Source organism: Oncorhynchus mykiss, chromosome 8 (assembly GCF_013265735.2).
Source record: "Oncorhynchus mykiss isolate Arlee chromosome 8, USDA_OmykA_1.1, whole genome shotgun sequence".
Lineage (NCBI taxonomy): Eukaryota > Metazoa > Chordata > Actinopteri > Salmoniformes > Salmonidae > Oncorhynchus > Oncorhynchus mykiss.
Window position 1 is genome coordinate 71572136 of NC_048572.1, and position 14362 is coordinate 71586497.

The 14362-nt window shown below is 43.2% G+C and overlaps 1 protein-coding gene across 3 annotated transcripts in view; it reads left to right on the plus strand.

Moving 5' to 3' along the window:
* asic1c (acid-sensing (proton-gated) ion channel 1c) overlaps window positions 1-14362 on the plus strand; it is a 159292-nt gene that overhangs the window by 91172 nt on the left and 53758 nt on the right. For 2 of the 3 annotated variants that reach the window (XM_036986124.1, XM_036986125.1), the window contains exon 1: window positions 11031-11759. The exons of the other annotated variant lie outside the window; for it this stretch is intronic. In XM_036986124.1, the coding sequence (XP_036842019.1) occupies window positions 11229-11759 (531 nt within the window). In that variant the 5' untranslated portion in view covers window positions 11031-11228. Of the gene's footprint in view, window positions 1-11030; window positions 11760-14362 lie in introns of those variants that run through there. 3 annotated transcript variants of the gene reach the window in all.

The following is a 14362-nucleotide window of genomic DNA, read 5'->3' on the forward strand; positions in this document are numbered from 1 at the left end:
GCGCTTTGGTCCGCTTCTCTTCCTCCTACAGATGAACGCCCTTACAGTAATACACTTGTCTTCCACTGACATTACAAAGTGTTTTGTGTAGATCGTTGACAACAAATTACAATTAAATACATTTTAATCCCACTTTGTAACACAATAAAATGTGGGAAAAGTAAAGGGGTGTGAATACTTTCTGAAGGCACTGTATCTTCCATCCTCCTACACTGAAATCCCAAAGGCCCTGCTATTGCAGGTGTGATCACAAATAATTGCCATTTAGAGTCCTGACAGTAGAGGTGTCATCGGAACATGAAAGAAGGGGATAAAGGCAGATGCTTGCTGACATAGTCCAGTGGGAGGGTCGAACACTCGCTGAGCTCTGTCTTTATTTTCATCTTGTGTTATAGGCTCTTCTTCTAATTTGTTGTTTTGCATATTTGTTCATACATTTCTCAGTAGGATTCAAGGGTGTGAAAAGTGTATTATCATATTTTTCAGCGCTTTTTAATTGAGCTAATTTACCCTGCTTCGACTTTAGCAGCGCATCTGAAAACAGGGTTCTTATACTGTCGGTGAGTTGTTCATGAAGTTAGGATGACATGTTTTTTAAAATGCATACTCAAGGTTTTTAGTCAGTAAACTCTTAGAAAAAAGGGTTCCAGAAGGGTTCTTTGGTTCTCCCCATAAGATGACCTTTTTTGGTTCAAGATAGAACTCTTTATGGTTCCAGGCAGAACCCTTTTGGGTTCCATGTAGAAACCCCTGTATAAACAGCGCTACATGGAACCCAAAAGGGTTCGACCTGGAACCGAAAAGGGTTTTTCAAATGGTTCTCCGGTGGGGACAGCTGGAGAAACCTTTTAGATCAAATCAAATCAAATTGTATTAGTCACATGCGCCGAATACAACAGGTGTACAGTACACCTTTAGTGAAATGCTTACTTACGAGCTCCTAACCAAATCAAATCAAATAAAATTTCATTTGTCACATACACATTGTTAGCAGATGTTAACGCGAGTGTAGCGAAATGCTTGTGCTTCTAGTTCCGACAATGCAGTAATAACCAACGAGTAATTTAACTAACAATTCCAAAACTACTACCTTATACACACAAGTGTAAAGGGATAAAGAATGTGTACATAAAGATATGTGAATGAGTGATGGTAAAGAACGGCATAGGCAAGATGCAGTAGATGGTATCGAGTACAGTATATACATATGAGATGAGTATGTAAACAAAGTGGCATAGTTTAAAGTGGCTAGTGATACATGTATTACATAAAGATGCAGTAGATGATATGTACAGTATATACGTAGACATATGAGATGAATAATGTAGGGTATGTAAACATTATATTAAGTAGCATTGTTTAAAGTGGCCAGTGATATATTTTACATCAATTCCCATTATTAAAGTGGCTGGAGTTGAGTCAGTGTGTTGGCAGCCGACAGTGCAGTTTCAAAAAATCCGGACAGGAATAAGAGGTAAAAGTAACAAGTAACAGGAAGAGCAGTAAAAAATAACAATATACACAGGGAAGTGCCGGTACAGAGTCAATGTGTGGGGGTACTGGTTAGTTGAGGTAGTATGCACATGTAGGTAGAGTTAATTAAAGTGACTATGCATAGATGACAACAGAGAGTGGCAGTGGTGAGGGGAGGGGGGGAAATGTGAATAGTCTGGGTAGCCATTTGACTAGATGTTCAGGAGTCTTATGGCTTGGGGTTAGAAGCTGTTTAGAAGCCTCTTGGACCTAGACTTGGCGCTCCGGTACCGCTCGCCGTGTGGTAGCAGAGAGAACAGTCTATGACTAGGGTGGATGGAATCTTTGACAATTCTTAGGGCCTTCCTCTGACACCGCCTGATATAGAGGTCCTGGATGGCAGGAAGCTTGGCCCCAGTGATGTACTGGGCCGATCGCACTACCCTCTGTAGTTCCTTGCGGTCGGAGACCGAGCAGTTACCATACCAGGCAGTGATGCAAACAGTCAGGATGCTCTTGATGGTGTAGCTGTAGAAGCTTCTGAGGATCTGAGGACCCATGCCAAATCTTATCAGTCTCCTGATGGTGAATAGGTTTTGTCGTGCCCACTTCATGACTGTCATGGTGTGCTAACCATGTTAGTTTGTTGGTGATGTGGACACCAAGGAACTTGAAGCTCTCAACCTGCTCCACTACAGCCCCGTCGATGAGAATGGGGACCTGCTCGGTCCTCTTTTTCCTGTAGTCCACAATCATCTCCTTTGTCTTTATCACGTTGAGGGAGAGGTTGTTGTCCTGGCACCACATGGCCAGGTCTCTGACCTCCTCCCTATAGGCTGTCTCGTTGTTGTAGGTGATCAGGCCTACCACTGTTGTGTCATCTGAAAATGTAATGATGGTGTTGGAGTCGTGCCTGGCTGTGCAGTCATGAGTGAACAGGGAGTACAGGAGGGGGCTGAGCATGCACCCCTGAGGGGCCCTTGTTTTGAGGATCAGCGTGGCCGATGTGTTGCTACCTACCATTATCACCTGGGGGTGGCCCGTCTGTAAGTCCAGGATCCAGTTGCAGAGGGAGGTGTTTAGTCCCAGGGTCCTTAGCTTATTGATGAGCTTTGAGGGCACTATGGTGTTGAACGCTGAGCTGAAGTCAATGAATAGCATTCTCACATAGGTGTTCCTTCTGTCCAGGTGGGAAAGAGCAGTGCGGAGTGCAATAGAGACTGCATCATCTGTGGATCTGTTGAGGCATTATGCAAATTGGAGTGGGTCTAATGTTTCTGGGATGATGGTGTTGATGTGAGCCATGACCAGCCTTTCAAAGCACTTCATGGCTACAGACATGAGTCCTACAGGTCGGTAGTCATTTAGGCAGATTACCTTAGTGTTCTTGGGCACAGGCACTATGTGGTCTGCTTAAAACATGTTGATATTACAGACTCGGACAGGGAGGGGTTGAACATGTCAGTGAAGACACGAGTTGGTCAGCGCATGCTTGCAGTACATGTCCTGGTAATCCGTCTGTGTCACGGCTGGCTGAAGGACTGGACCGAGGTGCAGCATGGTAAGCGTACATTTGAACTTTATTTAAAAATGACGCCGACAAAACGAAGAACAAAAAAACAACCGTGAAGCTTTGGGCTATGTGCCCTGAACAACTAAAAAGTTAACTTCCCACAAAACAGGTGGGGGAAAAGGATACCTAAGTATGGTTCTCAATCAGAGACAACGATAGACAGCAGTCTCTGATTGAGAACCATACCAGGCCGAGACATAGAAATACAAAACATAAAAAAAATGATATAGAATGCCCTGTGCAACTGGGTACTGGACTTCCTGACGGGCCGCCCCCAGGTGGTGAGGGTAGGCAACAACATGATCCTCAACACTGGGGCCCCACAAGGGTGCGTTCTGAGCCCTCTCCTGTACTCCCTGTTCACCCACGACTGTGTGGCCATGCACACCTCCAACTCAATCATCAAGTTTGCGGACGACACAACAGTGGTAGGCTTGATTACCAACAACGACGAGACGGCCTACAGGGAGGAGGTGAGGGCCCTCGGAGTGTGGTGTCAGGAAAATAACCTCACACTCAACGTCAACAAAACTAAGGAGATGATTGTGGACTTCAGGAAACAGCAGAGGGAACACCCCCCTATCCACATCGATGGAACAGTAGTGGAGAGGGTAGTAAGTTTTAAGTTCCTCGGCGTACACATCACAGATAAACTGAATTGGTCCACCCACACAGACAGCATCGTGAAGAAGGCGCAGCAGCGCCTCTTCAACCTCAGGAGGCTGAAGAAATTCGGCTTGTCACCAAAAGCACTCACAAACTTCTACAGATGCACAATCGAGAGCATCCTGTCGGGCTGTATCACCGCCTGGTATGTCAACTGCTCCGCCCACAACCGTAAGGCTCTCCAGAGGGTAGTGAGGTCTGCACAACGCATCACCGGGGGCAAACTACCTGCCCTCCAGGACACCTACACCACCCGATGTCACAGGAAAGCCATAAAGATCATCAAGGACAACAACCACCCGAGCCACTGCCTGTTCACCCCACTATCACCCAGAAGGCGAGGTCAGTACAGGTGCATCAAAGCTGGGACCGAGAGACTGAAAAACAGCTTCTATCTCAAGGCCATCAGACAGTTAAACAGCCACCACTAACATTGAGTGGCTGCTGCCAACACACTGACTCAACTCCAGCCACTTTAATAATGGGAATTGATGGGAAATGATGTAAAATATATCACTAGCCACTTTAAACAATGCTACCTAATATAATGTTTACATACCCTGCATTATTAATCTCGTATGTATACGTATATACTGTACTCTATATCATCTACTGCATCTTTATGTAATACATGTATCACTAGCCACTTTAACTATGCCACTTTGTTTACATACTCATCTCATATGTATATACTGTACTCAATACCATCTACTGCATCTTGCCTATGCCGCTCTGTACCATCACTCATTCATATATCTTTATGTACACATTCTTTATCCCCTTACACTTATGTCTATAAGGTAGTAGTTTTGGAATTTTTAGCTAGATTACTTGTTGGTTATTACTGCATTGTCGGAACTAGAAGCACAAGCATTTCTCTACACTCACATTAACATCTGCTAACCATGTGTATGTGACAAATAAAATTGGATTTGATTTGATTTGATTTGACATCAGCTGCGGAGAGCATAATCACTGAGTCTTCCGGTACAGCTGGTGCTCTCATGCATGTTTCATTGTTATTTGCCTCAAAGCGAGCGTAGAAGTAGTTTTGCTCGTCCGGTAAGCTCGTGTCACTGGGCAGCTCTCGGCTGTACTTCCCTTTGTAGTCTGTAATGGTTTACAGGCCCTGTCACATCCGACGAGTGTCAGAGCCGGTGTAGTACGACTCGATCTTAGTCCTGTATTGACTCTTTGCCTGTTTGATGAAGCCAATGACTGATGTGGTGTACTCCTCAATGCTATTGGAGGAATCCCGGAACATATTCCAGTCTTTGCTTGAAAAACAGTCCTGTAGCTTAGCATCTGCTTCATCTGACCACTTTTTTATTGATCTAGTCACTGGTGCTTCCTGATCTTTGTATATATCTCTGTGTGTGGAGTATAGGTGGTCCAGAGTTATTTTCCCTCTGGTTGCACATTTAACATTTTGATAGAAATTAGGTCAAACTGATTTAAGTTTCTCTGCATTAAAGTCCCCGGCTACTAGGAGCGCCAGCTCTGGGTGAGCGTTTTCTTGTTTGCTTATGGAGGAATACAGCTCATTCAATGCTATCTTGGTGCCAGCTTCTTACTGTGGTGGTATGTAAACAGCTACAAAGAATATAGATGAGAACTCTCTCGGTAGGTAATGTGGTCTGCAGCTTATCATGAGAAACTCAGGCGAGCAATGGCTCGAGACTTCCTTCGATATCGTGCACCAGCTGTGCCGCCCCTTCTTCCCAGACGCCGCTGTTCTATCCTGCCGGTTCATCGTATAACCAGCCAGCTGTATGTTGATATTGTCGTCGTTCAGCTACGACTCCGTGAAGCATAAAATGTTATAGTTTTTAATGTTCCATTGGTAGTTAAATCTTCCCAACAACTTGTCAATTATATTGTCCAAAGATTGCAAGTTTGGAGCAGAACTGAGGGGAGCGGGGGTTTATTCGATCGCCTCTGACTCCTCAAAAGGCAGCCCGCCCTCCGGCCTCTTTTTCTCCACCTCCTCTTCACGCAGATCCCTTGGTCGGGGCCTGTTCCCGGGGGAGCCGTATACCCTCCACCTCGGGCTCGTCAGAGTCGTAAAAGAAGAAAAAGGATTCTTCTAGTCCATGGTGAGTAATCACAGTCCTGATGTCTAGAAGTTATTTTAGGTCATAAGAGATGGTAGTGGCAACATTATGTACAAAAATAGTAAAGAAATAAGTTACAAACATCGCAGATAAATGAACAAAAAAACAATCAGTTGGGGGCACAGTTGGGGGCACGTAGTTTCTAAGGTGTTTCTCCAGATGATGATGATGATGGGGTCTTGTAAAAAACAGGTGAGAAAGTAATTATCATGTAAAGAATAGAGAGAAAGAACATCTCCCTCAATGCTGCTTATTCAAATGCCCTTTCAGCATCATGAAAATAGCAGCCTTGTAGTTTGCTGATAGCATGTGCTCAGCCAGTTATAGATACACTACACTAGGTCTGCCTGACATTCCCATCGCATGGCTGGGCCGGGATACAAAGTGGATGATGAGAAGGGGCACTTAGTCTCCGAAGAGATCAGTAATCTCCACACGTGTGAATGCAGCTTCTCTCGCCCCACTGTAGGGAAGAAAATAAAAAGAGTTTGGCCAGCCAGCCCTGCTGCAAAAAAGTCCTACTCTACTGATGTGATGATGTTTGGAGGCAGGGTATTAACCATGCACCTAAAGCTAACTTCCAGCGTGTGAAAAACTCTTGGTGCCCTATCGATCACAGAGTCCCAGGGACTTGTACTCCACTCAGGGTGCAGAGGTTAATTACTGAAATATGCTTTCACATCACCACAAACTCAAGATTAGGTCTCCCATGGGTGACGTTTGCTCTCATAATTGCAAATATAATATTCTGGATACACACAGTAGTGTTGTCCCATTTGGAGTAAGCATGTGGTGTGTGTTTGCTGTTTAAACGGATCTACACTGGACAGAAAATATAAACGCATGCAACATGCAACAATTTCAACGATTTTACAGAGTTACAGTTCATATAAGGAAAACAGTCCATTGAAAAAAAATAATTAGGCCCTAATCTATTGATTTCACATACAGGTGAAGTCATACATTTACATACACTTAGGTTGGAGTCATTGAAACCCGTTTTTCAACCACTCCACACATTTCTTGTTAACAAACTATAGTTTTGGCAAGTCGGTTAGGACATCTACTTTGTGCATGCCACAAGTAATTTTTCCAACAATTGTTTACAGACAAATTATTTATCTTACAATTCATTGTATCACAATTTCAGTGGGTCAGAAGTTTAAAACGTTTAAATACAAGTTGATTGTGCCTTTAAAAAGCTTGGAAAAGCTGAAAATGATTCCAGAAAATTATGTCATGGCTTTTGAAGCTTCTGATAGGCTAGTTGACATCATTTGAGTCATTTGGAGGTGCACCAGTGGATTTGTAGACCTCCACAAATCTGGTTCATCCTTGGGAGCAATTTCCAAACGCCTGAATGTTCCACGTTCATCTGTACAAACAATAGTACGCAAGTATAAACACCATGGGACCACGCAGCCGTCATACGCTCAGAAAGGAGACGAGTTCTGTCTCCTAGACATGAACGTACTAAGGTGCGAAAAGTGCAAATCAATCCCAGAACAACAGCAAGGGACCTTGTGAAGATGCTGGAGGAAACAGGTACAAAAGTATCTATATCCATAATAAAACAAGTCCTATATCGACCTAACCTGAAAGGCCGCTCAGCAAGGAAGAAATGTCCTCTGGTCTGATGAAACAAAAGTAGAACTGTTTGGCCATAATGACCATCATTATGTTTGGAGGAAAAAGGGGGAGGCTTGCAAGCCGAAGAACACCATCCCAACCATGAAGCACGGGGTGGCAGCATCATGTTGTGGGGGTGCTTTGCTGCAGGAGGGACTGGTGCACTTCACAAAATAGATGGCATCATGAGGATGGACAATGATGTGGATATTTTGAAGCAACATCCCAAGACATCAGTCAGGATGTTAAAGCTTGGTCGCAAATGGGTTTTCCAAATTAACAATGACCCTAAGCATACTTCCAAAGTTGTGGCAAAATGTCTTAAGGACAACAAAGTCAAGGTATTGGAGTGGCCATCACAAAGCCCTGACCTCAATCCCATAGAAAATGTGTGGGCAGAACTGAAAAAGCATGTGCGAGTCTACAAACCTGACTCAGTTACACTCTGTTACACTCAGTTCCACGTATTGTGGAAAGCTTGTGGAAGGCTACCCAAAACGTTTGACCCAAGTTAAACAATTTGAAGGCAATGCTACCAAATACTAATTGAGTTTATGTTTACTTCTGACCCACTGGGAATGTGATGAAAGAAATTAAAGCTGAAATAAATAATTCTTGCTACTATTATTCTGACATTTCACATTCTTAAAATAAAGTGGAGATCCTAACTGGCCTAAACCAGGGAATCTTTACTGGGATTAAATGTATTTGGCTAAGGTGTATGTAAACTCTCGTCTTCAACTGCAACTGGAAATACAGACATGCACTTGTCGGTCAAAGACAATTTAAAAAAAAAAGGTAGGAGCGTGGATCAGAAAACCAGTCAGTATCTGGTGTGACCACCACTGGCCTCATGCAGCGCGACACATCTCCTTCGCATAGAATTGATCAGGCTGTTGATTGTGACCTGTTCATTGTTGTCCCACTCCTCTTCAATGGCTGTGGGAAGTTGCTGAAAATTCATAGGAACTGTACATGTCAATCCAGAGCATGCCAAAAAATGCTCAATGGGTGACATGTCTGGTGAGTATGCAGGCCATGGAAGAACTGGGACATTTTCAGGTTCCAGGAATTGTGTGCAGGTCCTTGCGACATAGAGCCGTGCGTTATCATGCTGAATCATGAGGAGTTTGTGGCGGATGAATGGCACGACAATGGGCCTCAAGATCTCGTCACGGTAACTCTGTACATTCAAATTACCATCGATAAAATGCAATTGTGTTCATTGCCTGCCCAAACCATAACCCCACCTCCACCATGTGGCACTCTGTTTACAACGTTGACATCAGCAAACTGCTTGCCCACATGACGCCATCTTCCATCTGCCCGGTACAGTTGAAACCAGGATTAATCCGTGAAGGGCACACTTCTCCAGCATGCCAGTGGCCATCAAAAGTGAGCATTTGCCCACTGAAGTTGGTTATGACGCCAAACTGCAGTCAGGTCAAGACCCTTGTGAGAACAACAAGCACTCAGATGAGCTTCCCTGAGACTGTTTCTGACAGTTTGTGCAGAAAATATTTGGTTGTGCAAACCCAGAGTTTCATCAGCTATCTGGGTGGCTGGCCTCAGGTGATCCCACAGGTGAAGAAGCTGGATGTGGAGGTCCTGGGCTGGCGTGGTTACACATGGTCTGCGGTTATGTGCCCGGTTGGACGTACTACCAAATTCTCTAAAACAAAGTTTGTAGAGAAATTAATATTGCATTCTCTGGCAACAGCTCTGGTAGACGTTCCTGCAGTTTTTATGCCAATTGCACGATCCCTCATAACTTGTGACTTCTGTGGCATTGCTCTGTGTGAAAAAACTGCACATTTTATAGTGGCCTTTTATTGTCCCCAGAACAACGTGCACATGTGTAATGATCATGCTGTTTAATCAGCTTCTTCATATGCCACACCTGTCAGGTGGATGTAAATGCTCACTAAAAGGGATGTACAGATGTGTGCACAACATTTGAGAGAAACTAGCTTTGTGTGCATATGGAACATGTCTGGGATCTTTTATTTCAACCAATGAAACATGTGACCAACACTTTACATGTTGCATTTATATTTTTGTTCATTTTACTTACTGTTTTATAGGCCATCTTCACTGTTATGTTTTTACTAGAGTATTTACAGTGTTATTACATAGGTATAAGAGCAACTCAGTGTAAACATGTCACTCAAAATCATATACTATAATTTCTGGGTTCACAACAGCGTTGTGATTGGAACCCTGATAACCCTCACCTAAACCTTAATTCAGTTACAACCACTTTTCTTACAAACTCTATGGTCTGTGCTGCCAGCCCAAGGTGGAATGGGATTTATTTTCTGACTATTGTAAAGATAGTGTTCACAGCCACCCTCCTGCACAGTCCTGTCTGTTCCCTGCGTTGGGACAAAGGGAACAGAGATCATTCTAAGCCCTTCCCCACTGTTGAAATTCTCCACAGGAAATTCACTTCCCAACAGTGGCTGTAAAACCAACTCAAACATTGGCTCTTCAAATACAAGAGTATATTTGATATAGTTCACCTAGCTCTTTGACCAAATTCTCTTGCCCACCTATGATCTACATCACACTGAATTACAATTCTAAACATAATAATAATAATAAAGATTGAACACGTCTATATATAGTTATGTTTGCTAAAACATAAAGCTCATAAACAATTTGATAGCGCTCTTCAGTAACCTAGACATTTCTTTAACCTGAAAATCTGCCCTAGCATGTCTGCACCAGATCAAATTTTGAATGGGAACAGATGCCTATGATAATGGCCTTGGCCAGGCTTGCATCACATCGGCCTAGTCCCCATTATACCTTAGTCCTCATTAATTATGTATGTTGTAGGGAGGCTGCAGAATAAGACACACTGTAAACTGCTGAGCAAAGTTAAGGGTCCAGCTCCCTCTAGTTGACGTTTTGGTTTTGGAAAAGCATACAGGCGATGCAGACATGTTTTTTCATTAGATTGTGGAACAGCCTTAAAGTCATTGGATGGAACTGGTTTGCTAGATGAGTCAGGCCAGACAGAATCATTGAAGAAACAAAACAATCTAAAAATATTTTAATGATACATTTATACAAATATTGATACCTAACTTCTCCTGTATTCTGTAGCATAGTACCGTTATGCTGCCAGTGAAAATATGAATTCCAGTGTCTGTCTATTCAATAACATTATAACTACATGCTGATCATGACCTTGTAGCCACATCATGCAGAGAACATTGAGATCCAAAGACGTTTCTTTACATTTCTTCTAGGCATATAGCACTTTCTTATATGTGCCGCCTGTGAATTTCTAGTCCCGTATCTCCTATAATTCAATTCAATGTGCGTCATTGCTGTGGTGTCTGTGTCTCTGATTGAACCCTCTGCCCCACCCAGCCCTATGTCTCATATCCTAATGAAACACTATATCCTGCTCTTCAATGTGCCCTCTAAGATCTCGCAAAGGATTGGTTGATTCAGCAATCCATTTCTCCTTTCCTGCTTCTGATGATAACCCACCCCTTGTTCTCCCTTGGGTGCTGGGGAAACTGGACCCTTCCTGGTTCTATTGCCTTCGCCCCTTTTACTTTTGGACAACCTCCCTGCCACCAACGGTCTCTCTGAGCTTCACAGGAGCACCAGGAGTTTGTGTACATTAGCAGAAGTTGGAGTTGAATGGAACTGTCTTTTAGAGCTTTCCCAGGCCAACAGAGCAGACATTGTGGTTGTGAAGGAACTCCTACATTCAAATCAAAAATCAAATCAAATTCGCTACTTGATTTAGGAGGATGGGTTCCCCGACAGAGGAAGAAGAGCAGCCCCGGGGGCCCTCTGACATCACGGTGTTCGGGGCCAACTGCACTCTCCACGGCCTCAGCCACATCTTCCTTCCCGGTGGGGTGACCATCCGGCGTCTTCTCTGGTCCATCGCGTTCACCAGCTCCCTGTCTTCCTTCCTCTACCAGGTGGCAGGAATGGTGATGCTGTACTACCAGTACCCCCACGTCACCATCCTGGACGAGATGGACAGCCCTGTCATGCCCTTCCCAGCCATTACTCTCTGTAACTATAACAGCTTCCGTAAGTCCCAGATGACGAGGAACGACCTGTTCTGGATGGCCGGGATGCTCGGCGTGGAGCAGGGAGACTTTGATGACTTCCTGGCTGCACTGGGGACGCCCACAGACAACAGTAAGTTCTTCCCCAGCAAGACATTCAACATGCTGGAGTTTGTGCAGCGGACAAGTCACAACATAGACGAGATGCTGCTCGACTGCAAATACAGAGGGAGGGAGTGCGGTCCGGAGAACTTTACAACGGTAAGAACGGATGGATGGGGCAGTCTCAGAGGCAGTCTATGGGTATCAGCAGCTTCAACTGAAGGGGATCTGTCAGAGTAAAGTAGTAAGCACTGATCCACGGAGGACTATTGATCTTTCCGATACTCCAGAATTCCAGACAGAAAGAGCTACGAGCTATGACATTTCCAACAATGTTATAATATATCTAAATCAGGGATCTAATTGGGTACACTCAGTTATGAAATATATTAAAACCAGACAGATGCTGTCAATGAGTTGAAGAACTAAAGCCTTACCGAGCCTATGCACCCAGGCGATGGATTGTAATAAATTTTTTGAAAGAGGATCCTGTCTCTTGCTTAAGTTATGAATACATTTGAATATAAGGTAATATAATTGTGTTGGCACTTTTAAAGTCTGTAGGGGGTCTTTCTGTTTATTGTAGTAATTCAAGTAGTTTGTTGCTTCAAGAGATGGTTTTGAAGATATACCAGATGGTGAGTTTAATTATAATTTAATTTATGTTTATGAATGATGTTTATGAATGTCAGGAGATTTAAATTAGGAGATTTATTGTGGCCAAGATTAATTTGGTTCTACGTCATTCCAGCTGTGTCCAAGGCAGTCATGAGAAGAGATACCCACCACACCTTAAGTTCAAGTTCAAGTTTTTTCTCGCACAGGATGCATATGGTATACACAGTGCAACGAAGTGTTTACTTGTGGGTTCCCTCTCAATAATGCTTCTACAATAAGAAAACACAAGAATAAAAAAAGTTAATGAGCTCAGTAGATGCAGACTACGTATTTGACAGTACAGTAATACCCTTTGGGGTAAATATGACTTAAACATTCAAAATATGTTAACAAATATGTTAAATATGTCTTCCTTTTCAAATTGTGGAGTAGATGATTAAAATTCACAAGCTGCTCATTAGGACTAAGCATTTGGCATTGTTGGAAAGCAATCCTGGCATGTTGATTAAAGGAATGTTGTACGTAGCTCTGGGGTGATTAAAATTCAGGTACGAGACAAAGTGTGAATTTTTCTGTCTCAGGCGTGAATATAAGGCGGGATTTGTATCTATCCCTAGTAGGCAATGCCAGTTCCTACGGTGTGATGCCAATCCCTATACGGTGCAATGCCAAACCACTTTCTTAAACAGTTGCCACAAGTTTTTGTCCCTCATTTTATTAACAAGGGTCATTTTTTCTTAGCAGTTGGGAATACTAGCCATTTCTAAAATTGTATCTGCTCTGAAATGTAAACTGTTAAGGTGCCAGATGGCCGGACCAAATCTCTTCTGAGCCCATTCATCATGCATTATGAAGCAAACATATGCTGATTTCCAGTACAGTAGAGGTTTCAATATATCACTGTTATTCTTTTGAAAAAGCCCATGGAAATCTTTTAATCATCTCGAAGGCTTTTTCAGCAGTAACTAAGACAAACACTCAGATATTTAAACAACTGTATCTTCGGAACGTAAAACATTTCAGGTACATTTTATGTTCACAAGTCTTTTACAACACAGCATTTTGATTTACAGTAAGCTGAGGAACATTTCTTTTCTCCAACATTTCACCTGTCATTTCTGTCTGGTTCAGTCTTTTTCTTTACCCACAACCCCCTGCAGAGGAGATAAAATCATGTCAGCAGAATTTGAATGGAACTTAATCGTCCTGCTGCGGAGACAGGGGAAGGATTGTATTTCGATGAAATGGGCCATTGATTTGAGTAATGAAAGCCTAGAACCCGGAGGAGTTTGTCATGCAGCGCAGTGTCTTTGTACAGCAGCAGAAGTGAAACTGAGAGGCAAATGACTTATCATAATTACATAGACGCCTCACCGTGGCCATTAAGGTTCTGTGTGGGGAGACAAAGGTCTAAATTGAAAAATGATGCCCCACTGTTAAACGTGTGCCGACACAGACTCCTCTAGTGTTCCATGCATTGTCACCATTCACATAGAAATAATAGGCAAGTATTTGAATCCATGTATAGTAAGTCCATTAAGACAGAGAATTAAAAATTGGGTTTTGTATGTATTGTAATGGAGCATTATTCTTTTCACTTTCAGAACTCCAAAAATAACTATAATGCTGTTTGTTGTTGCGCTAAATTAATTGAGATGAATACAGCACTTACCGTACTAAGCTAACTGAGGCATAGGGCCAGAAGTAGCAGGTTTTTATGTGTCTGTGGTTAGTCAGTGTGCTGACCTTGGCTTATCACATCCTCACAATATGAAGAGCAGATTTCATCTAAATGTCCGAAATTGGAGAAGCTGAGAAGGCCTAAGTATAGAGGAGCCTGATTAAAGATTCATGAAGATCTCTTCTCTCTGTCTCAGCCAGGTTCTGGCTGCATGAATCCTCTCCTCCTCCTCCTCCTCTCCTTCTCCTCCTTCTCCCACTTCTCCTCTCCTTCCTCCTTCTCTTCTCCTCTCCCCCTCTGCTCTTCCTTCTCCTCTCCACCTACTCCTCTTTCTCCTCCATCTAATCTCCTACTCATTTTTCCTCCTCTCCTCTATCTCATCTCACCTCCTTCTCCTCTTTCTCATCCTTCCATCCTCTCCTACTCCTTTCTCATCCTCTCCTTGTCCTTCTCCTCCTCTCCT